The sequence below is a fragment of the Corvus moneduloides genome, chromosome 2 (genome assembly GCF_009650955.1).
Source record: "Corvus moneduloides isolate bCorMon1 chromosome 2, bCorMon1.pri, whole genome shotgun sequence".
Lineage (NCBI taxonomy): Eukaryota > Metazoa > Chordata > Aves > Passeriformes > Corvidae > Corvus > Corvus moneduloides.
The window spans coordinates 51,110,804-51,135,418 of NC_045477.1; the positions used below are offsets into that span (position 1 = coordinate 51,110,804).

Below are 24,615 nucleotides of genomic sequence, written 5' to 3' on the forward strand. Positions count from 1 at the left end.
AGGTTTTGGATTTTATCATGGCACAAAAAAGATCTTAAATCATTAATGACAGCTAAAACCCTGTGGGAGTCCAGTCACAAACTAGAACAATTTTCTTACATTATTTGAGAGTTATTTAGAGAAGCAAAGCAGACAAATATCGACAAATCTGGTTAAAAAATCCTAGCCTTACAAAACATGGTATCAGAAATTGCCCTTATAACCAAGGGGTGCTTCTTCTTTTAAGGACTTGAAAAGAGTAAATTGGTTTAGAAAAGTTTTAAGAGTTTTTAAAGCACAATTCCTGTCCTTTATCTTGTGCGCTTCTGAGGACAAGAAAAATGTAACAAATAGTATAACTTGTCTTGATTTTCTTAAGAAACACAGAACCTTAAAGAATTTATGGACTATCTTTGCTTGAAAATTTAACAAGCTACCAAAACTGAAAAGCAACAGGAGTTATATAGCCATTGTTAAGGAGTCTGACTATTGATTTTTCCAGCCATGACACCTTAAATTCATGTATATGTATTCTGCATTTTTTCTCCTACTAGGCACCATAGCACTTTTGCAAATTATGGTATTTCCTGAGAAATTATTGGGTTTGGTAACAACTAATTAGGTTTAGAAGGGTTTTGCTAGCTATAAATTAAAATTTACATGGGAACATGCACTTATCAAGGGAACAAAAGTTTTGAGGTAAAACCATGCTGGTTTCTGCTTTTTATTGTGCTTATTTATAAAATATAGTCAATGGGCATTTCAGTCTTAATAACAATTAGGTAGGTTCTACAGGATGTCTTCGCTTGTGCTCCATTGATAAGCTTTAACTCTATAATAGATGCTGTTTTGTTATTATTTCCTGCAATCTATATATCTTTTTAATAGGGAAAATTCTGCTTGGCACTTCCTCTGTTTACTGTTGGCTTTTACCTAGTTATGTTACACACAGAGAATTAAAGGGAACTGTATCACATGTCCAATATTAGTTCTATAGTCACTAAAGAGTCACTGTTCAGAAATGAGAGAGGGCTTTTCACTGTGCCAAACACCGGGTTGTTTTCTCCCATGTTAACTTTTTGGGGAAGAGGACTGCATGGTAAGTAGTTAATTAGAAATGAAAGATTGATGAAAATGAGTGTGTTGGAATTGAATGTAGAGCTTCTCTAGTTGGTGATGAACATTGCCACTGGAAAGTCTCAAAATGTTGATACCAAACAAAAGTGTTACTACATATCTCAAAATTATTGATGTAAGCAAGAGCAGGATGTTGAGAATTAAGGACACTGTTCTTCCCTTTAAGCTCCTGCTTTTCAGCAAAATGAAGCTGAGGGGAAGACCAGTGCTGTGCACATCTCTCTTCAGTGTTTGAGATCATTTTTACCTGGCATTGTGGTTTACTTGGGCTATCACTCTGCCATTAATCATTAATGTACACCTATAGTTATCAGCTGGAAAATGGCACTGTCATAACTAAGTTCATTAGAACTGTTTTGGTTTTAAATATTGCATAGCTATGATTTATAGTTTCTGGGCTTTTAAGAGTTGTACAGTCTTTTGTGACAAGCGGGAAATGAAACATTTCAAAATGAAAGCCGTGAAAGACCCTAAAGAAAACCAAAACTTAAGAGAGAGATGGACAACAGAAGGGGGTACTTTAAAAATGAATTATTTAATTTTAGAAATTAAATTAGGTAATAGCTAGCTTAATCTTAATAGAGAAATATAAGTAATTCCTTTTCTTACCAAACAACAGTGCAGTGGTATAAAAAAACCAAGCTGGGTTTATGGCAAGTGGTATTCAGCAAGGCAAGTGGCACATAAGAGAGCTCCTGAATAGTGAGGAAAAACAGGTAATGCCCTCATAGAGCAACCGCTTTGTCTTCCTGTTTGTACCTCATGGGAAAGAAGGGGACAATAAAAGAGCCTGCAAACTCCAGATTTTGGGTGTACAGACTAAGGGTCTGTATTTGATGAAGAAGATAGTGGGCAAGTACATGAGGCTAGTGGCCTTTGTCCTGGTGGTATGTCACTATTTTTGTGATCTTAGCCAAAGTGTGTAGGTACCACACACACCCCCCCCATAATATTCACGATCAACATCCTTTGTCATATTTTTCGTCTTGAATTGTTATGTGTCTTTGATGTACCTGGGAACAATCCCACAGACTATTCTGAAATAAACCCCATAATTTTCCAAGACTAAAATTCCATTATCTGTATTGTTGCAATTTATTCTAGTCACAGAATGCATCTGTGAGTTAACATACAAAATAAAAATTGTTTTGACAAGTATGTTTGAATAATAACAAATGAATAAAGTAAACAAACAAACAAAAAATTTTTAAAAACCCAATTGTTATGAGTTACTGGCAACTTCTGTTGACTACAGTTGTCTATTAGTATTCATTGCAAATACATTCTGTTTGCTCCTGTATGTGAAGTTTGGAAAACAGGCATGTATGTGCATTGAGGGATTTTTCAGTTGTTTTCTTTTAAAAACAGACATTGCTGTTTGCACAAACATGTTGTGTGATATTGTTTGCTGTGTAATACAAATTAGATTTAAATCAATGTGTAATTGTTGAAAATTTAAAGTTTCTTAGAGTTTCAATTTTTTGGTGATGCTTTCTGATAACTGTTAAACCTCTGCAAGGTTTGCTTTACAGAGATAAAATATCATTCAAATTACCTAAAAAAGAAAAAACCCAAAAAGCTCCATATAGTTTTTGACTCTTGAAAAATAACTAAGGGATGCTACTGACCTATTAGATTTGGCTGTGCAAGTTTCAGCAGTGCAAATGTGTAGTCTTATTAGTAGAAGAGGCTACACAAGTAGCTACAAAAACCACTTATTTTTTCAGAGAATGTTTCATTTGTGACTTTCATAACTCTCAGTTGTTTCAATTTCTTCTGCTTCTTTTCTGGCTTGGAAACAAAGAAGATACTTTAAAGCAAAAACAACAACAACAACAACAACAACAACAACAAAAGCACAATTCGAAAACACCACCAAGTAGCTACTTGTTTTAAAATATACCTGGTTTTTGAAACTAGGAAATCAGAAGCCTGTATATTAGAGCTTATACTGTACTTGCATCTGTACCTTGATCTTAAAGTTATTTTTGAAAGTGAGAGAAGACAGGGAAGAATTTGCTATGAAGTATTAACCAGTAATATCTGTTTAGTAATAGTATTTTTCATGCTCTTTCAGCTGTGCTCACTTATCAACTTCTTTATAGTCCATAAAAATCAATTTTGAATTTTTGCTTTCAGACGTGTGGCAAACCTAAGCTGCTTGGTTTTATTTATTAAAATAAATTGTCAGTAACTGTTCCCTTTTCGGAGGTAAGAAAGTCCCTTATCTAACTGGCTGATCTCTTTTGTGATTAAGTCAAGATCAGAAGTAATTTATAGGAGAAACTGAACTAGATAAACTGAAAACAAATTAGTTCCAAGTTTGAGAATGATTTTAATTTTACTTCACTGAAAATAAACCTGCAAATTTTGTTTCTTAGTCTTTAATTATTCAGGTTTAACGTCTTGAACTAAAAGCTCATGTTCTCCTTTGGCCAAAAGTGATTTTGGGGAGATGGAGATAATAAATAGGAAGAATGTCTCCTTCTAGTGACACAGGAACAATAGACCAGGAGGAGGACTTCTGGTTTTGTGTTTTGGATTAGGTACTTTTATGTAAAATTCTTTTACCAGTCTTCATTTGTCAGAAGTGATTGGATTACTTTGCAAATTCTTCTAAGTGGGTAATATTTGTTTTGTGTCACAACTTAAAAATCTCTTTTTTGCATCCCTCTAAGGTAGGACTTTTTATTTCAAAGAATCTGAGTCTTGTGCTAAAGAAGCTTTTATGAAGGCAGGTATTTGAACTTTACATGACTAATTCCTCTCCTACCCCAAAATAGTGGTTTTTACAGTTAGGTAGAGAACAGCTTGAGAAATTTGTGCCAAATAGCCCATTTTGGTGGGTTTTTTTTGTTTGGTTTGGGGTGGTTTTTTTCTTTTTTCTCTTTAAGCATCCACAGTACTTAGAAAAGGTCTAACATTGTCAGGTATGTGTTTAAGAGAGCAGGGGAGAGAAGGAGTTGTAATTTTCTCCTGGCAAACTATTAAGTTAAACTATTAGCTCTGGGTTATACAGCCTTGTGGTGTGTCCAAGTGTAATTGATCCTTGTCTCAGTAAATCATACGTATATGCAGTTGATCTGCCACTGGAGTTGATCTGCCTGCAGGAGTATCCTCCTCCCACAAAGGAAAATAGAAGAAAATAAAGGTAAATCACGGAGATACTTTTAAGCTTGTATAATGACAAGCTCGTTATAGAAAGTACTACATGCTGACCATGTTACTTCATTTGTATTGTTTCAGCAAGTGAAAAAAACCATTTGAATTCATTTGTCACATTACTTTAAATTTGTCAATAGACTTACTAGGTAACATTCCCTTAGTGACAAACTGCTGAGTATGTGCGATATATTATTCAGAGTAAAAATGTTCTTGAAGTTAAAATGAAGGAAGGCTTGTTTAAAAGGGATATGTTAATGTGCAGAATTACATCCTGTTGTAATGATTCACAAGAGAATCAGTCTTTTTAGCGCTGTCATTTGGTTCTAAACCATATTGTGAGCACATTGGTTAAGATTTATCCGACATTACTTTAGATGTGCCTGTCTGAACTCGTTGTCCTTTTATAGTCAGTAAAAAGTACTACATTCCCTGAAAAAGATTTATTTCATTCTGATGTTGCATCTAAAACCACTGAGATGAATCACTTCCCTGAAGCATCTTTTACTTTCCAATGATGGTAAAGAGAATTGTGAAAATTAGCCCAGATACACATAACTGTAATTCAGATCTCTAAGGACTACCATTCACCAATTTAAATTTACCATTTAAAAATAAAGAATGTATACCAGTTATGAAACATACCTTCTTAAGTGTTTTTTAGCTGTGATTTTCTCTGTAGTTCTATTGATATATTTAGGTTAACAAGTGCATATGATCAGCACACGTTTCTGGCACTGAAGAGTTTAATTTATTCCATTTAGCATTCTAAATGCTTTTGCCTAAAGAAATCTTTCATGCAGTTGAAGAAGAATCTTCCTAAAAATCTGAATTAATTGTTTTGAAATTTAATGGTTTAGTTAATGACCAGAAAACAGTAACTTGTTTTTTCCCTGCCTGGGTCCTCTACTGCTTTTCTCTTGACAACTGTGTTTTAATCTTATACTGTTGCCCTGTCTTTATAAAAGAAAAAGTAGCAGCCTGATTTCTCATATTTTGAATTCTCACTGGTGATTATGAAATCAGTTCAGTGTTGTTTTGTAGAAAAGATGTTCCAGTTTTGACAAGAATTATTCTTCAATGTTATATGATGGCTTTAGTGATCAAGAGTTAAATGTTTACTAATTTTCTCTTCAAAACAACTAATTGATTTGGGATTTTAAGAGATTTTCAATCCTATTCTCATCTCCTTTCCCGTGGAAACGTGTGTCAAATGCCAAGTCAGCTGTTTTGCAATGCCTAAAAAGATAGAGGAGCATGGGGGAGAGGAAGAGGAATAATAACTTTGTTTCCAAACTGTTTGCCTCCTATATAGCTGCAAGGAAAGGCTTTTTTAATCTGGTTGTATGTCTATGTATTTGAACCTAAAATGCTTCAGTCCAAAACAGATGATGATTGTTGTCATGTTGACTGTGATATGCCCTCATTTATTTTTGCCTTTAGAAAAAGCAGAGCAAATTTGATAGTAGTTAATTAGAAAGGAGAATGTAGGAGTGACTTGGTGCAAATTGGGCCTGGATTTGGTTAGGGTTGTAGTAATTATACTATTGTGATACTTGAATTTTTCAGTGGCACTGTCTGTCTAGTATTGGAATTAATATTGTTGATTTTTGTTTAAATAAATGCAAATAGGACTCAAACTTGAAGGAAGCTAGAAAATGCTTCTTTGACAGCAATTAATCTCTCTGCAAATTTAGAGATTTAAATGCTTGAAGACTTTGGTTTATATGGTTCTAACATACTTTCTTTAATCGTTGCTGTCTATGGCTTCCTGAGGAAAGGAAGTGGATAGGGAAGTTTTGAGCTCTTCTCCCTGGTATCCAGGGCCAGGATGCATGGGAATTGTTCAAAGCTGCATCAGGGGAAATTTAAATTGGGTGTTAGGAAGCATTTCTTTGTGAAGAAGGTGGTCAAACACTGGAACAGCCTTTCTGAAAAGGTGTTTGATGCTCTAAGCCTGTCAGTGTTTAAGAGGCATTTGGATAATGCTGTCATCAACATGCTTTCCTCATGCTTTCAGACAGTCCCAGAGTGGTCAGGCACTTGGACCAGGTGATTCTTCTAGGTCCCTTCCAACTGAAATATTCTATTCTCTGTTAATTTCAATCCATTCTTCCAAACTTGATCTGAGGAATCTGGTACTAAAAAATTCCAGTTTTCAAAAGTCAACAATTTAATTCTAGATGTTCTGCAGCATGTATTTTATTGCATTTCAAGGACTGGTATGAATATACTATCTGAGATATGTAGACAACTTCTCGTGTTTGGGGCAGTATTTCTTCTCTGTTCAGGATCAAAAGGGCATAAAAGACCTACCTAAGTTCTGCAGAGATGTGGCAACTTAGGAAGAAATACTTGTATTGCATAGCATGATGAATGGTAGAAACTTACTGAGGAATGGTCACAATATTGAGACAATGGAGATTCCAAGTAAAGCAGCTGCATTTGAGAATGATGGTGTAGGTTAAGGGAGTTTCTTGGAGCAGTGTGCAAGGAGTGCCAACCTGTTGTTATAAACAGTCTCAGCATGGGGAATATAGTCTAACTTGCTTATTGCTGGCAGTTCAGAAGCACTTTGGGAGGAATTATTTGTTCACCACAATCAACAAACCTGGAACCGTGATCTGAACATTGGGTTGGCGCTTCATTTCTTACAGCTGTGCTGTGAAAGATGCAGAATATGACAAAGTAAAAGCAATACTTCAAGATACTTAATCACAGTGAAAGCATAGTCTTCACTGAATATTAAATATTCCCTTGAAGAGTGCAAAGACTTGGTGTTTGACATAAAAAAAGAGTGTATTTGAGATGTATGATATAAGAGCACTGATTTATGGTATGGTATACTGGCTTCTGTAAGGATTTCTATCAAAGTGTTCATGTTGTACTCCAGCTAAAATTTGTCTTATTACAGAAATCTTCCACACGCTATATTAAAAATAAGTTACTTTATAGAAGTATGATTTAACTTTTTGGTATGTGGTTTGCATCCACAGTTCTACCCAACTTAGAAAGTTGCAAATTCATTATGAATATTTAGTTCCTTATTGGCAGTTTTTAATAGTTCTTTGTAGCAGCATCCTCAGGGTCTCCAAGACCTCTTTTCTGGATGATAATATCAGGCTTTGGAGCCTGTCGTCCTGTACACATGAGGAAAACTATAATAATGTAGTATTACTTTGCATTTACTAATTTTGAATTTTTAAGCATTGTTGCCTGGACAGTTGATATCAGAAAAATCTTTGCAGCTCTCAGTAGCTGGTGTTTTGTAACTGCATTTAATGATTTCTGGCTCTTCAGCAAAGTTTGTCCTTTCATTAGTGTCAGCACATTATCAGCTCATTGTCACTGTGGTTCTCTGCCGGTTACCTCCCCCTGTTGTGGAGACTGGTTATTCCTCTTTACCTACTGTCTTCCTTGGGAAGTGCAGGTGCAGAAATGTTGTTAGAGGATTTTTTTTTTGTAGTGAATGATCTACTTCTTTTATTGGCTGAATTCCATTTGATCATGCACATTGTAGAACAGAGATACCTGCTTCATTTCTTGAACAAAAATTAACCATGTTCATTTATTTCTGTATATTCACTTCACTTTTGTTTAGCTTTTCCTTGTCATCTTAGACTTCTTTTTATCAAGACTATTAATATTTTTAATTCATGATGAATTTAGGATGACTATTTTAAAGAAGTCACCTCCCCCTGCCTTCCTAAATTTTTGCTATTATTGTCAATTAGTTCATTAATTTGTTTCCTTTATTAAGGAAGTTGATTTTTAATGATAATTATGATAATTTTTACTGTCTGAAATATACTTAAACTGAAGTTAAGGGCAAATAGGAAAATTTTAATGTTTTCTTTGGTGAAATAAGCAGTCGCCCTGATGGGCTATACATTTCTTGTTGCCAGTTGTACAAGTAAAGTACTTGTAGCACCTCCTGGATAGTCTGTAGCCCAGTAGAAGATTCTCCATGAAAGCAATTTTATTAGCCCTCAGTGTATTTTTTGATGCATATTTTCTGAGATGTTTTGTAGAATGAGACGTCTTGGTTTTAATGGTACTGAAATATCCTGTTACTTCAGACTGACACGGGAGCTTCATTTCAGTCTTAAATGTTACCTATTAGTATATTGATTTATGTTAGAAAGCAAATACAGTTTGACTTATTTTAGTCTTTAGTTAATTATTTCCATCTGTTTTACTCATTCTATATTAGTTTATTAATTTAAATTAACCAGAATTTGACAATGAATAGTGTTTGAGGAAAGCGGATCAGTCTGTATTGCACCTCTTCATTCCAACTGAGGCATTACTGGATTTTTCCTTGTTTTTAAGTCCATCTTATCAAAACCAAATGGTGGGATTCGCCTCACCTAAATTTGGTAGTATATCTAGTCTGAAGGTAGTATATCTAAATATTATCACAGAATTTTTGGAGTTGAAACAGAAGTCTGGAAGTTCTCTGATCCAACCCCTCTGTGAAAGCCAGGCCAACTGAGGCTGGTTGTTGAGATCTGTGACCATGTGGCTTTTGAATGTATCCAGTGGTGAAGATTCCACAGATACAATTTTTCATCCTAGACATCCTCTGTTGAAGGAACTGGAAGAAAGGAGATACTTCCAGGAGGCGTTTAATTTCATCTTGGGATAAGCATCTAAGAAACTTCAATTGAATGTCTTCTACATATGGCTGTTTTACTTCTGTGTGTTTTTAACGTAATCTCAGAGAGGCTCATCCTGGTGAAGAGAGATCTGAGAACACAACAACCCAGATTGCTGATGAAGTATGCACATGTTGCATAGAAACTCCACCTGGGTTTCTTGAAAAGAGAGTAAAAACTCTATAAACCTATTTCATTATTCTAAAGAATGACCGTAGAAATACTGTGCTTCTAATCTTGAATTTTTTTGCCTTCCTTTGCTACACATTATGTGTTTACCAAATATGCAAATATATATGCAGTCACAAGGTTTAAATTAAAGTACTAATTATAATTAGGATAATAGTTTTATTTGAATGTAATTAAATGTCTCAGGAGAACTAAGGAGGTAGTCAGTTTATATATTTAGCATATTAGAAGCTTTTATGTTACAAAATTATAAATTGTTTATTAGCAGTTAATTGATAGAGGAAGAAGTAATTGAAAGTGAATGAAAAGTATGAATTAGGGTGGAAGCCAAAGATTGTCCTTGCTTACTTGTATTAATTGTCTGAAGATTGGGTATGAAAGAAGTCTTTGAAGCTTTGGATAGGTTTAGCCATCAAAAAAAGTTTGCATAGTATTTCAACTTTCTTATTTTTTAGAGTTTAATTTGAAGGCAATACCTACTGCTTTTAAATAGGCCACAGAGTTGCCTTCTATTAAAAATGACTGTTGAAATTATGCACTTGTAAGAGATAATTCTTTGAATATCTTTAAAACATGTTATTGAAATTTTAATTATATAACTCCATGAAAAAAAATAGAACAGAACGTCTTAGAATTATTTTAATATTAATTTATTCCATTATTTTGTGTAATATATTTACAGTTTCTGTAATTAGTGTTACTGACAGGCTGAGAGAGTTGAATTTGTTCAGCCTGAAGAACAGAAGACTCCAGGCAGACCTTACAGCACCTTCCAGTACCTAAAGAGGGCCTAAAAGAGAACTGGACAGGGAGTTTTTACCAGGGCGTGTACTGATAGGTTGAGAGGGAGACGGCCTTAAACTGAAGGAGGGAAGGTTTAGATTAGATATTATGAAGAAATTTTTTACTGTGGGAGTGATGAAGCACTGGAACAGGTTGCCCAGAGATATTGACCAAGGCTGGATGGGACTCTGAGTAACCTGGTCAAGTGAAGGTTCCTGTCTCTGGCAGTGGGTTTGGAACTAGATGATCTTTAAGGTGCCTTCCAACCCAAGGTGTTCTGTGATTCCATGACTCTATGAAATTTCACATTGGTGCTTTCAAAATTCTTTAAAGCTATTAGGATAAAGTAGGATGCATGCTGTGTTTCCTTCATAATTGAAGGATGTTTCTACCATTGAAAGGGGATTGGTTTTTTTAAGCTAAATTTTATATTCCGTTCAGTAGGTTGTCTTGAATTCAGCTTTTTTAAGTTGCACAAGTGATCGAAATTGTTGAATTCTATTCCTGAAGATATATTTGGTCTTGACTGTACCTTCTTTTGCTGGTTTGCTTTTCCCTCCCTCTGATTTCATGCCTGGCAGTTGTGCTATTTAATTAGAGCTCAGGACTTTATCCGAGTTTTGCCAGTACCTGGATAGATGGGAATCAGGCTGTCATTTCATCAGTCCTGCTGTTAACTCACTTCTCATCTGAGTGCTTGTTCCTCTCCTGGTGCAGTCTCTCCCTTGCACCAGCAATAGGTTTCCTTGACCACACGATGAGCTGATCTGTGGTATAGCAATGTAAGTTTTCTGTGTCTGTGTTGGTCCAGAGCAGAACACTGATTCTTTTTCTGGGCATGACTGCATGACTGTTTGGGTGGGACAATGGAAAAGGCAGTAAAGTCTTCCAAATACAAAACTAAGGGCAAATGTTGGCTTATATCAGGAGAAAAAGCTAAGTTAGTTTTAGTGTCTTTTTATTTTTGAGTAGGCAAATTTCAGAGACTGTTGGAAAAGCTTCAGTTGCTTCTTGAGTTTTTCAGGTTCTGCGCTACATCTGTCTGGGCCAGGCTACTATTTAAATTACTTCATAGGAAGGAATACTTCAAATATATTTTGATTTTATTTTATTGAGATGCTATATTCAGCACTGTGACAAAACTGAAGGTAGTATTTTATGGTACTAGTGTGTACATTTTTTACAAGCTTTTTTTTGCATAGCATGATTGTTAGTTTGCTCTTACAGAGCATAGCTGTGAGTTTCTCTTATCAAAATTACTTCTCTAATCATGTGAAACATATTCTGTATTGGTCACTATGAAGGTACGAGAGACACTAAACTATGGATTTCACATTGTAATGCTGTTCTTGTTTTCTTTTTTAGCTGGTTGGTGGTGAATTTGATCTAGAGATGAACTTTATAATCCAGGATGCAGAGAGCATTACATGCATGTCAGAGCTTTTGGAGCACTGTGATGTTACGTGCCAAGCAGAAATCTGGAGTATGTTCACTGCAATTCTACGTAAAAGTGTCCGTAATTTACAGACTAGCACGGAAGTTGGCTTAATTGAACAGGTACTGCTGAAGATGAGTACTGTGGACGACATGATTGCAGGTATAAATTCCCAACTGATAAAGTAATTATTGCATTCTTGAGCTGTCAATGTTTTATGATTATGGAAGGGTATGGGATGTTTTGATTTTTACTTAAAGTGATGTTTTCATTAGTACTGCTATTGAGTCAGAAGTACTTTTTTATTAATTTTAGGAAAAATGACAAAAATATGTTCTTAGTTTGAAATCTATGTAGATACATTGTGTAAAATAACTGGTTGTTAATTCATCTGAGAAGATATTGTTATCTTAATGATAAAAAAAATAATTTTTTAACATAATTAAAAACACTATGTTAGACTTTTTAACTACAAGGCAATATTTTAGGTTTTAAATACATTGATCATTTTTAATTATGATGTCAGAATTGCTAGATCCATTTTAAACATAACCTCATCTGACAGCATAACAGATATTATTTATAGGTTAGAATGCTGGATGTATGGATTATGTTAAACAATCATTCCATAATGCATACCTGTGATCCCTAGAATATATCTTCATTTTTTATACTTGTGTCTTTTAACATCCTATAACTTTTTGCAGCATTAAAAAATATCATGCTTTGTTTACTGAAAATAAGTGATGAAGTTATTGCCGAGTTATGGTTGTCATAGTATGTTTGAAGAAGTTTGTGATATTCCACACTACCTCCTCTCAGCCACAGGGTACAGATTATAATCCTGATTACTTGGATAAAGAACAGGTTTGCTCATCACATTTAAATATGGCACCTGAAGATATACATATGATTACTATTTATTTTCCTGGAGGGAAAAAAAAGTTTCTTTCAACACAGTGTGAAAGTAGTTCTTAATTTTTATATAGTTTGTAACTGATGGTAGGATACTTATATTTTGAGGCATTTTTGAAAGATTTCAGAGGTTTACCTTCCATAATTCTAATATTTTAGTTGATGATCTGATTCCTGACACATATACAGGTTTTGTGGAACAGTAAACTAGCAGGATTTCAGATGAGAAGCAAGATGATAACAGTAGGATGAAAAAGGGGTTACTGGAGGGACCCCAACAAGGAATGATTCTGTCCTTGGCTTTTTTTTTTAGTATAAATGTGTTTGTAATATTAAATATTTGGAAAAGCTGTATACTGTTTTTCAAAGCAAATCATAGTCAACACCTTGTTGATTAGAAATGTATCTGTAAATGCTAAAATCATAAGTGTTGTGCTAAATACTGTACTGTGAAATTCAGACTGAAATATAACAGACCAATAGATTCACAAATTATGGTTTTCACCAAATATGTTTTGTGTTACAGTATTTGTAAGTATGTCAGAATAGTGTAAGGGTGAATATACTCTTTTATTCCATGTTAAATATAACATTATATGATGAGAACAAACATTTCTATCTTAAAGTTTTTCAGGTTTTTACTCATGGAAATAATGTTCTTACATGGGTAATCACACCAACAAAATTTCTCCAATTTAAGTTCCTGTAAGTGGTACTTCTGTACGTGGCATACAAGACTGTAATGATGTCACCATTAGAGATATTTTTTTTCTTTTTAAACTGCCTAGCTAATTGTAGAAGTCGGAAATCAAGAGCATAGGATCTGGCTTTTAGGAGTATTTGGGAACTGAAAAAACACTCTGAATTTACAGATATTAATATAAGCCAGGGGTAGTAAATTAGAAAAAAAAAAAACCCTAATGGATCCTCTACTTCATTAATCTTTTTTCTGAGAGTGGTCACATAGTGCTTCAGAAAGAGACCTTTTGCAGAAAAAACTTCAGTAAGCTTGCTCTTTGGTATACTTATGGACGAAGGGAGCACATATTTAATTTAAAATCAAAACTGAAAATTGGAATTCTGATGACATTTTAGCTCTGCAGTGTGTTTCAAATTATTTGAATATTCTTATATAAATCATGAGCAGGGAAATAACAGAATCATGCTTCCTAGGGTTTTTCTCTGATAACTGTAAATAGGTGATTTTTTTGATTTTTTTTTTCTGAACAAGACATGGAAGCAACCAAATTGATCGTTTTGCTTTTATCTCTTGATTTCTGTAAGCACCTTAGTGTCCTTTTATAAGTGGTAATAATGTTGGTAATAAGTCAGAAGTAACAACTTATTACTCATGTAATAACTATTTTGATATTAGGCAATATCAGAGACAACTAATGCAGTATCTGTATTCTCTAAGCTGCTGTGCAGTTGTTGAGGTCATAATTGACAGCAGATGACTGTAGAACTGTTTTGCCTCAAATATTTCTGTGAACTTCCCAAAGCCAGGAAATAAAGTAAGAAATTTTGTGCTAAAATGATTTTTAACATTGAAGGGAGGATGTTTTGAACAAGAGCTGTGTTAATTTTTACTTCTAGTAAGTTAGTACTACTTTTTTTCCCAAAACAATTGCTAATACTCTGTCAGCCCAATGTTTTGAAATTGACTTTTATCATCTGTAAAGGGTACAGGTTTTCTGTTTTTTTTTTTTTTTTTTTTTTGTAATTTGCTTCTCTGGGATTTGTTTGTTTGTTTTTAGGTCATCTCATTTGTTCCTTTGTGAAACACTTTGATTAGACCTAGATAGGATTTAAATAGACAAGACAGGCATAATGTCTGTTTTGTGTTCTGACAGCACACTTTCAGGACCAGTCTAAGTCTGAAGCCACTCTTCTCTGATTTTATGAGAGTAAGACAGCAGCAAATAAACACATACCCAAACTTTTGCAATGAGAAGAACTTTTCTGTCTGTTTAGATGAAGACTGTCAGATTCATGAGGTTCTGAGTACTTTAAATATCTCACTTTATGCGATTTTACAGATTCTGTGGTGAAGAATAAAAGCTTAATCACTTTGAAAGTCTCAATGGCAATCCAAATGGGTTCAATTTGCTTTCAGAAGCATCACCTGTCAAAAGTAATCTTTGTACTGTGATAATCTGTTATACTAACAGGGAATGGTCACTCATTTTATCAAAAGTTAAAGAGAAAACATTTTCATAGATGATTGGTGGTTTTTTTTTTTTTTTTTTTTTTTTTTTTAAACAGCTGCACAGGATCTCCCTTGAGGGATTCAGTTTTTACAGTTCTCTGTTTCCAGGTGATGAGTAGTGAAGCAGGTCATCTGCTCTGAGGACTCTTTGGGATAGTGTGTCTGTAGTCCCTTCTGAGAAGTCTTTACTGCAGATGGGAAAGTAGTCTGAACTCATAGAGAGTAGATATGTCTCACCTAAGTCCCATTTTTTCTCCACAGTTCTGTTGTGATGCTGTAGGTAATTGTTCTAAAATTGCTGGGACTGAATTCTTAAGCACTGAAACAGTTCCTAGTTTTCAATCAACAATGTTGGGTTTTGACTGCTCTGTCATTAATGGGCTGTTAACAAGCTTTTCTCTTTCAACTCCTTCCACAAGAAAAACTGCAAAATTATTACATTCTATATTTACAACCTGTAGAAATTAATTTACATCACCAACAAGGGTTAAAATTCACAGTTTCATGGCCATGTAACATTAAGAGGTTAAGGAGGCATGAGGGTAGTTTCCTGAAGTTGTCTTTCAAAAGCCGTTTAATATGTCCTCTAAAGTTAATGCCAGACCCCTCATTTTGATATATGTGCATTGTTACTTGAAAGACAGGCAGGCAATTTTTATATTGTATTTTCATATTAAGTGACTGAATTAAGCATTCCTTCAAGGTTGCTGGTTAATTTATAGATCATATGAAAACTGCTTAGTATGAAAGTATTCCGAAGGTGCCATTAATAGAAATTAGAAATGCATTAAAAATGAGAAACTGCCTGTTTTCTCCTTCTGGACTTAATATTATTTTATATGATCTTGTTTCTGAAATGAGATCATGGACTCCAGTTATATACGTAATCTTACTTTATATTAAAAAAACAAAAGATGTAGACATTAAAAAAATCCAGTTGTAGTATGCTTTCTGACCTTTGTCCATTTATAGATGAGTGGATTATTAGGATTTATAAACCAGATGGGACTGACTCTTTTATGAGAATTCTAATAAGTACGAATAAAGTTATGTAATAGTTGTTTTTAAGTCTTTTTATATGGAAACAAAAAACAAACCTTCTTTAGAGGAATTTACAACAATACCTTTAAATAGCCCTAAGTGCTTCAACTTCCACAGATGCTGTTTGTTTTATCTTTCCTTGATACCTACTGGGCTTCAATCTTCCAGGTCATTATTTTACCCAGAGTTACATAATTAGAGAGCTTACATTTGTTTCTCTCCATCAATGTTTAATTCATTACTTATAAATATGTATTTCTAATGCCTGTAGGTTATCCACATCTTCAGTAGAAATAAGAATTTTTCTGTGCCGTAAGGTAGTACAGGGCTATAACAATGAAACAAAGCAGCACATGTTCAGTGATTTTTAATACTTGCCAATCATTTCTGTGTTTGACTGTATTAATTTGCACTTTTGTCATCTATGTTACAAGATTTTTTTTTAATGGTGTTCTGATTTTCACCAGACAACTTTGCTTCTGCACAACATTTTTTCTCTGTGAAGGAAGCAAAATTTGCAGTCTCTTGATCTGAAAAGCAAGCTGAAACAACAAAATAAGAATTGGTAAATTCTCAGCCAAAGATTAGTATTCACTTGTGCTTATTTCCTTTTCTAAAGAAGAGTTCAGTTTGTGACTGTTCCTAGTTTCTGATCATGTGCAAGATGTGCAAATCACTGCCAGCTTCACATTGCAGGCTGGAGACTACAGTGAAGGGGGCAGGTACTAGGAGAGCTGAGTCATAGAATTCACCTCCATGAAATACAAGGTGTTTGGTTTTCTTAGCTGTATTTTGTTTTCCCTAAGTCCGTCACAAATATATGTGGCACTATTTTTAAAGGGAAGATTAAAGAAATGAGAAAGGGATAAAAAATCTATACTTGAAGATTAGGACTATATTCAGAATTTATGGTGAAAATGTCTACAAAGTTGTTTTGCCTTTCCTGATATGCAGTTTCACTCACCAAACGGTTTACTATATCTTCTGTAAATTAAATGATATTTCATTCTTCACACATGCCTTTTGCTTGCTAAGGATCAGAGGCTAGTTTCATAGTGGAAAAAGCTAAATAAATATTAATGCTTTTGCTCAAAACCACTTATATATGGATTTGCAAAAAGAAAAAAATGTTTAAAACCAAAATATGAATGTGAAATGTCTTTGGAAAGAATTGTTTTTCCTGAGAGCTACTCTTTGTCAGCACCTGTAAGAATCATCCTTTCACTAATGAACAGAGATAACATGCAGTCCTACAAATAAAATATAAGATTATATGTAGAAAGTTATGTCTTTACAAGTTTTAGCAGGGAGACAGGAGGGGGGCGGGGAATTCTGTAATTGTTGAACAGATGGGGAAGGTGTGTTAATTCTGATTCTGTTGTGTCATAGCTCTTTTGTTTTGAAAACTCTGTACTTCACTGCTTGATCTTTGAATTAAATTCTTATGCCTCATCTGTGAAGATGAGCAAATTGGTTTTCCCCCTGCTAGAGGAAGTAGTAATTCTTCTAAGTACATTTTATTCCAGAAAGAAGTGTGGAGTATAAGGAAAGGTTCAGCATTCAACAAGCTAACAAATTCTTAAAATGAAATTCTGGGGTTTTAAATAAAAATTCAAGCACTACCAGTAATTTAAACCTGATACTCTCTGAAAGGAAGACTCTGTTCAATGTTCTTACTGTATAAGTTCATGGGTTTTGAGACATTGTAATGAAAGCTGTATTCCATAAGCTTCTTTTTATTGTGCTCTTTAATTATTTTCTCACTATGATTTTTATTTTCCTTACTTTTTTTTTTTTTTTGTTGTTTTGCTCTTGTTTGGTTTGATTGCTGGGTTTTTGTTTGATTGGTTTTGTGGGGTTTTTGTTGGTTTGAATTTTTTGGCAGGGGCCAGAGAGAGGTGTTGTTTTTCTTTTACTTTCTCCTGGCCTTTCATTACAGCAAAGATCAGAAGCATTACCTCTGTAGCAAAAATGTGGGAATTATACAGATTGCAGTATAAAATGCTGGGTTTAGGTTAATGTAAAGCATCTTTTAGGTCAAAATATTTGAAAAAATACTAACTTCAGAGGAAGGAAGGAACTCTTACCCCAAAAATATACAGCAGGAAGGCAAAGTTTATAATGTGTGATGAATGTTGTGAAATGGGAAGAATTAATGCTCCATAAATGTAATACTTTTTTCAAAGTGTGATGAAAAATTTAAAACTGCACATTTAACTTTTTCTTTCTAAAAAAGATAAAACAATGAGAACATTAAATCCTTTGTAAAATATTTAATACAAGTAAGTTGGATTTTTAGAATTTGTGAATACCCTTACTTTTAAAGGTATTAATTTTTTCAGGTTTTTTTTTATTTTGTGTCAAAGCAGTGAAATTCAGAGTTCAGAATAACTTTATTTTCCTTTGAAGATCTCCTAGTTGATATGTTGGGGGTTCTTGCCAGCTACAGCATCACTGTCAAGGAGTTGAAGCTTTTGTTCAGCATGCTTCGAGGCGAAAATGGAATCTGGGTAAGCTGTGATCAGATAAAACATTAAGTGTCATTCCATTAGAGCCTGAAGTTAACATAAGCTGTCTCCTGAGACACATAAACTTGAATTTGTTTTCTCATGTTGACTGAACATATGTTTAAGAAGTATTTTTGCTAACTGTTTTAGAGTTAATTTGCTCTGTTGTTTGAAAACTGTCCACTTTCCATTGTAGCCTAAAGATTACAAAAATGGTTGTATTGACTTTTGTGCAATTTTCTTTTTTTCACAGCCAAGACATGCAGTTAAATTATTATCAGTCCTTAATCAGATGCCACAGAGACATGGGCCTGATACCTTTTTCAACTTCCCAGGCTGTAGTGCTGCAGTAAGTTTTCAACCAAAATACTACAATTTCAGGAACAAATAAATAGCTCCTCATTTGCATTTCCCTTCATTTGGTTTCAGAAATTCTTGAAAAGGAAATTTTCAAGGGGGGAAATTCATGTTTGGGTAATGTAGACATTGCCTTCCACAGACTTACAAGGTAGCTGTATTGTTGAGAAGTTGCACTTGTGAGGATGGAATGTCAAGCAGTGGATTTTGGTCTGGGGAATTTACTGTAAAAGGGAAACCTGAAAATTCCAAAGAATGGTGTTATTTCATTGGAATAATGTAATCAATATTATATAAGGGAAAGCTTTGAGGAAAATCAAGCAATGAACTTGTCCATATCATCAGTTTACAGTGACTGCTTAGTCATGAATTTTATTATAAAGTTTTCATTTTGTCTGAATTCCATCAGCTGTTTCCTTTCCATCAAGGCAGTGATTTAAGTACAGTCTTCTGACTTTTCTTTTTGAGGTAACTTACAATGGTGAAATTATATTCCTTTCCAAACCTTCCCAAGTGGATATTCTTTCTTCAATTCACTGCATGTACTTTCAAACAAATCCCTACAAATAAATTATTGTATACAGATTTATAGATTATTGAGAGAGTACATACAAATGGTTAATACTGGGAAATAGAAATCTGAGGTACAGTTCCATTCTGGTATGGAATGGTATATTCTCAGGGAGAGCTTGGAATCTTCTAACAGAATATAATCCTGAGATTCCTGTTTTCTCATGCCAGTGCACGGAGGCTGCCCTACTTGCATTTCATCCATCAATGACACTTATAATTTTCTTTAAGCACAAACCACTATGTCCATTCCTTGTGAACAGACTTTTCAGACTGGGAGATTGCATCAGGGAAGTAAACTAGCTGATAATCACTGTTTTACACCTGGGTTATTTTTTGCTAGATTGCTTCTTTGATCTTGTTTGATACCCAGCCTCATAAACAGATGTGTCAGCAAAATGCATAGGGTCGATTGTGTAAACAATTAATTACTAAGTTTTGAAAGGGAAATTTTCATTATCTCCTGCTAAATTAAAACCACAGTTAACCTCTTATACAAGTACATGCAGCAGCAAGACAGCTGTTGCAGAATATGAATGTCTACAGTGACACATACTGGTTTGACATTTTTGGGCTTCAGAGGCAAACCCTGATGAAATTTGTCTCTGAAATTTAATTTTGTATCAGAGGTTCAAAAAATGTTTTGCAGGGGAAGAATTTCAAATATTCCTCCCTGTCCAGAGATGTGCATCAATAACAGGAGTTCTTGATTGTAGTCCAGAATCTCTTTCCTTTGTTTGAATCCTTCCAGGATCTTGTTTCACATACCCCTTATGATGGACTGCGCACCTGTAAATCAAGAAATTGAGTTTCAAATTTACACTTCTTTGTTAGCTCATGTTGGATTACATTATGAAGTTCTGGAGAGGACTTCCTCTGAAGTGGACCAAGGGCAGATATTTATAAAGTGACCCAAAAACCAAAGCATTTCATTAGAAAAAGGAGACTGGAGAGGACCTAGTTGACTAGCACTGAGTTCATTTTCAGCTGTGATGCACAATGTTGACATCAGACAGAGAAACAGCGTAACTTTTAACTGGCATGATAAATATCAGGTTTGCCTTCTTTAAGGTTAAGTTCATGCTCCTTGTAAATCCAAAACTTCAGTGGCAGTATGAAGGAGCCAAGAGCCTACCGAACCAGTCTACGGATATGCTGCTGAGAGCTGCTTCATTTTCCCAGCTGCAGGGCTCTTCCCAGTACTGTATTACATCTCTACCAGTCTGTGTAGGTAGCATGTGAGTCACTCCAGTTGGAGGACACCTTATGGTGGTGGTGGGAGTACTACTCCCAGGTATTGTTCCCATTTGTCATCAAGCAGCTTTTCTGCTTAAGGCAGGAAACTGCCTCTCAGGAGGCAGGAGCCATATCCCAAAGGTGTTCCTTGAAATGTTTAGTTTTAACAAGGAATCTCTATTTTATGATCTGTTGATTTATTTGATTTTATATTTAAGTTTATTGATGAGATTAATAATTATTAAAAGCTGAACTTATAGTTTAATTTCTGCAGAAGTAATTTTTCTATTTTTGTTCTGTTAATATTGCCCATTCACAAATTTAATTTTGTGTCCTCTATTGATAGAATTTATGTAGTTAAAAGTTTAAGTATTTCAAAATAGATAGAAAAGTAATGCATTTATTCAAAAGCAGTATTTGAAGGGTTTTTTCTATATTTTATATTTGAAAGTTAAAGCAGATCTACAGATCTAGAATGGCACAGGATTTTAAAAAGGCATTACTTTTAACAGTATTTCTCAAAAAACTAATTTTTGTTTCTTTCTTTTTCCCAGGCAATTGCATTGCCTCCTATTGCTAAGTGGCCTTATCAAAATGGGTTTACTCTTAACACCTGGTTTCGTATGGATCCACTAAACAATATCAATGTAGATAAGGATAAACCCTATCTCTATTGGTAAGTAGCTTATAATGCTGCAGTTATAGTTTGTTCTGGCTTCCTAACAACAGTTAATCTTTCTCATTCTTTTTAGTTTCTGACATGTTTTCTCCCTGCCCCCATCAAATATCTACAGATTTTGATGGCTGCTCACTGTATACAAACTCTTAAAAAGTCATCTGTCCTTTTTGCTTTGCAATTCGTAAGTCCATGGATTCAAGATATGGGCCTTGTAGATAAACCATAAAATCTAGTGTGGTGGTTTCTTTAGGAGTTCTAAAATATATTATTTCTTAGAGCTGTAAACTGAGAATGTTGTCATATATTCTTTTTGGTGGTAAAGATTCGTAGCCGATGTCTGTACTACAAAATAAATCCGTTAAACTCAGAGCACACTGTTTGCACATTATCTAAAGGTAATATAAAGTACATCTATGAATATGAAAACAGCTTACTGATCACCTGTTCTCCAAAAATGTGAAAAACTAATGTGAATGTAATGCGCATAAAAGAAACGGAATATACCAATCTCAGGAGGAAATTGCAGTATCACAGAATATGTTGAGTTGGAAGAGACCGATCACGATCATTGAGTCCAACTCCTAGCCCTGCACAGGACCATCCCCATCACACCGTATGCCTGAGAGCAGTGTCCAAACCCTTCTTAAACTTTGTCAGGCACCAGCACCAGCTCTGACCACTTCCTTGGGGAGCCTGTTCCAGTGCCCGACCACCCTCTGGGTGGAGAACTTTTCCCTAATATCCAATCTAAACCTCCCCTGACACAACTTCAGGCCTGTGACTACAGGTCCTGTGACTACAGGGAAGAGATCAGTTCCTGCCCCTCCTCTCTCCCCTCATGAGGAAGTTGTAGTTGCAATGAGGTCTCCTCTCAGTCTCCTCTTCTCCCGGATGAACAGACAAGTGACCTCAGCCACTCTTCATACGGGTTCCACTCCAGACCCTTCACCATCCTCATGGCCTTCCTTCAGACACTCTCCAATAGTTTAATGTCTTTATAAAATCTTGGTGCCCAAAACTGCCCCCAGCACTTGAGGTGAGGCTGCCCCAGTGCAGAGCAGAGCAGGAAAATCCCCTCCCTTGCTCGGCTGCCAATGCTGTGCCTGATGTCCCCCAGGACATGCCTGACCCTCCTGGCTGCCAGGGCACTGCTGACTCATGTTCAGCTTGCCATCAACTAGGACCCCCAGGTCCCTTTCCACAGCACTGCTCTCCAGCCCCTCATTCCCCAGTCTGTCTGTACATCCAGGGTTACCCCATCCCAGGTGCAGAATCTGGCACTTTCCCTTGTTGAACTTGATATCGTTGGTGATTGCCCAGTCATCTGATTTGTCGGTCTCTCTGCAGGGGCCTCACTGCCTTCAAAGGAGTCAACAGTTCCTCTCACAGTTTTGTGCTATCTGCAAACTTGCTTTTATGCCTTCCAGTCCTGCATCCAAGTCATTTATGAAAATGTTGAAGAGCACAGGGCCTAAGATGTAGCCCTGCAGACCCCACTAGTCACAGGAACAATGCAAATTCTTGCAATTTTTAGATTGTGGATTAACCCAAGCTCTAATTAATAATTCAAAATAGGAAAAATATCCATCTAAACTTTACACAGATTTCAGACTTTGCCACATAAAAGTTTGTGTCACATACAACCACCACCAATAGAAAGATACCAAAGTAAACATTTATTTTCTTTCAACATGCTTTTTGATCATATAATTAATATCTTTTTCAGTTTAACTAGATGAAAAATGTGTAGTATAAATAACTCTAGGCTTTAGGTGAGTGCAGTGCCTTTGTGGTGTGAGACAGCAGTTATATCAGCTCAACCATGATGTGAAAACCGATTCTAAAAACTGGAGATAGGAAGCAAAGGAATGCTTTCACATTTTCCAGATGTGAAGGAAATTTGCCACTATTCTGTTGTTAGGGACATGCTAAACCCTGCTTCAAGAACTGTAAGTCAATTTGGTTTTTTCTAAAAAAATAATTCTAATTATCTCTGAGGATGATGTTGGGCAGCTGCTGACAGTCTATTAACACTTGTGTATTGGAACAGTATTGCAGCTATCTTACCAATTATAAACTGAGTGTGACAATCCTGGAAGAAAATTAGAAGTCTGACATTTGCATAAATGATAAATAACAACAAGGCAGAGCAGTCAAATTCAAAGGGTAAGGTAAAAGAATTCTGTAGCAGAAATTTTAGTATAAGCCAACCAATGTCATATACCTGGCAGTGGATAGTGGGTGCCATGCTTACAGAATGAGTAGTTATATATTAGAAAGCAGAAATTACAGCAGGATGTTAAAGATGGTTGTAGGTTACCAACTGACTGTGAAATCCATTTTCATTGCTTTAGCTGAAAGAGCTAATGTGATCTTTTTAAGGATAGTCTGAACAAACAGAAAAGATAATAAAGGTTCCCTTCCTGAGATCTTGGCAAAAGCATTACTGGAATGCCATTTACGGTTAAGAATTCCTACTTCTTTTAAGAGACCATGGGAAAAACTGGTACTATTCATAAAACACTTGAGAGTGTCCCCTGGAAAACATATTTTATAATAAATAATTTTTTTTTAAATCTGAGATCCGGTGGGTAGACTACAAAACAAGAAAATTCAAACTTTTAGATACACAGAACTATGGTCACTTCAACTATCACAACTATAAGACACAGTAAAATAATAATAAACATCTTCATTATAGTTTAATAGATTGTTGGAAATATTTCTTAAAAACTAAGGTGTAGATTCTTTGTCATAAAGACACTGCAAATTTAGATATTTAGGGCTAGCCTTGAGTATGCTCAACTGGGAAGTCTCCTTCCTCTAAATCAATTTACTTGTTCCTGCTAAAAAAAAGGGATGGGTGACATAAGTAAGGCCTGGAATTAGATATGATCAATCCAGATGCTAGGATTGATTTTAGTGGGGGCTTTTTGTGGTTTTTTTTCAGTTTTTTATTTTTTAAGATGTGCTTTCTTTCAGATTATATATCAGGTTCTCTGAAAGAGTTAGAAGGTGAACTGAGGCTGGATTGTCATAAATGTTTTTTGCCCATAAAACATCCAAGTGCTTCCACAAGCATTATATGGAAGAATGGCTAAAACTTCTGAAAGTACATTCTACATTTTAGTTTTACAGATGTAGAGACAGGAAGGAAAAAAAAAAAAACAACCAAAAATCAAGCTGTCTAATATTTTCAGACTTTCTCTAGGGCTTATGATAATAGAGATAATGCAGAACAGTTGCAAAAGCATATAGTGGAATTCCAAAGTTGGTAGAAAGCAAATTTCACACACACCTTTCAGGCAAGAATGAATTAATATCTTCTCAATATCAGCACTACAATCATGTGTTAAATTGCTCATAAAATCATAAACTAAAGAAACTGGAATCGCTAAACAGTTCCACCAGTGGATGGAAGAATGCTCTCTTGCTATTGAAGTGTAATAACATTCACTAGCTGCTTTGAGAAACTGGCTGAAATGGAACATAATTGTAAAGGTTATATGAACAAACTGTAGTAAAATTGTGTTCCAGCTGCTATGGGAGGTAATTTAAGGCTCATAAAACCATATGGCTGTTGATGGTACTGCTCTTGTCTCCATGCATTTCATCTCTGGATGTGGCAAGTTCTGCACATGTAGGTAATCGGTAAGAAAATTTCTTTGCAATATCCTAGAGACCAGTCCTAGCCTACATTACCTCTGGCAAGAAAGAAAATGTGAAGATTAATACTATATAGTATAATGTTGAAGTAA

General features: G+C 35.0%; 1 protein-coding gene across 8 annotated transcripts in view; it reads left to right on the plus strand.

Moving 5' to 3' along the window:
- The window catches only part of NBEA (neurobeachin), a 467,825-nt gene that overhangs the window by 67,547 nt on the left and 375,663 nt on the right, over window positions 1-24,615 (plus strand). For all 8 annotated transcript variants that reach the window (XM_032099592.1, XM_032099586.1, XM_032099589.1 and 5 more), the window contains exons 2-5: window positions 11,274-11,505; window positions 17,918-18,018; window positions 18,269-18,364; window positions 20,733-20,854. In XM_032099592.1, coding sequence (XP_031955483.1) covers window positions 11,274-11,505; window positions 17,918-18,018; window positions 18,269-18,364; window positions 20,733-20,854 — 551 coding nt within the window. The remainder of the gene's footprint in view (window positions 1-11,273; window positions 11,506-17,917; window positions 18,019-18,268; window positions 18,365-20,732; window positions 20,855-24,615) is intronic.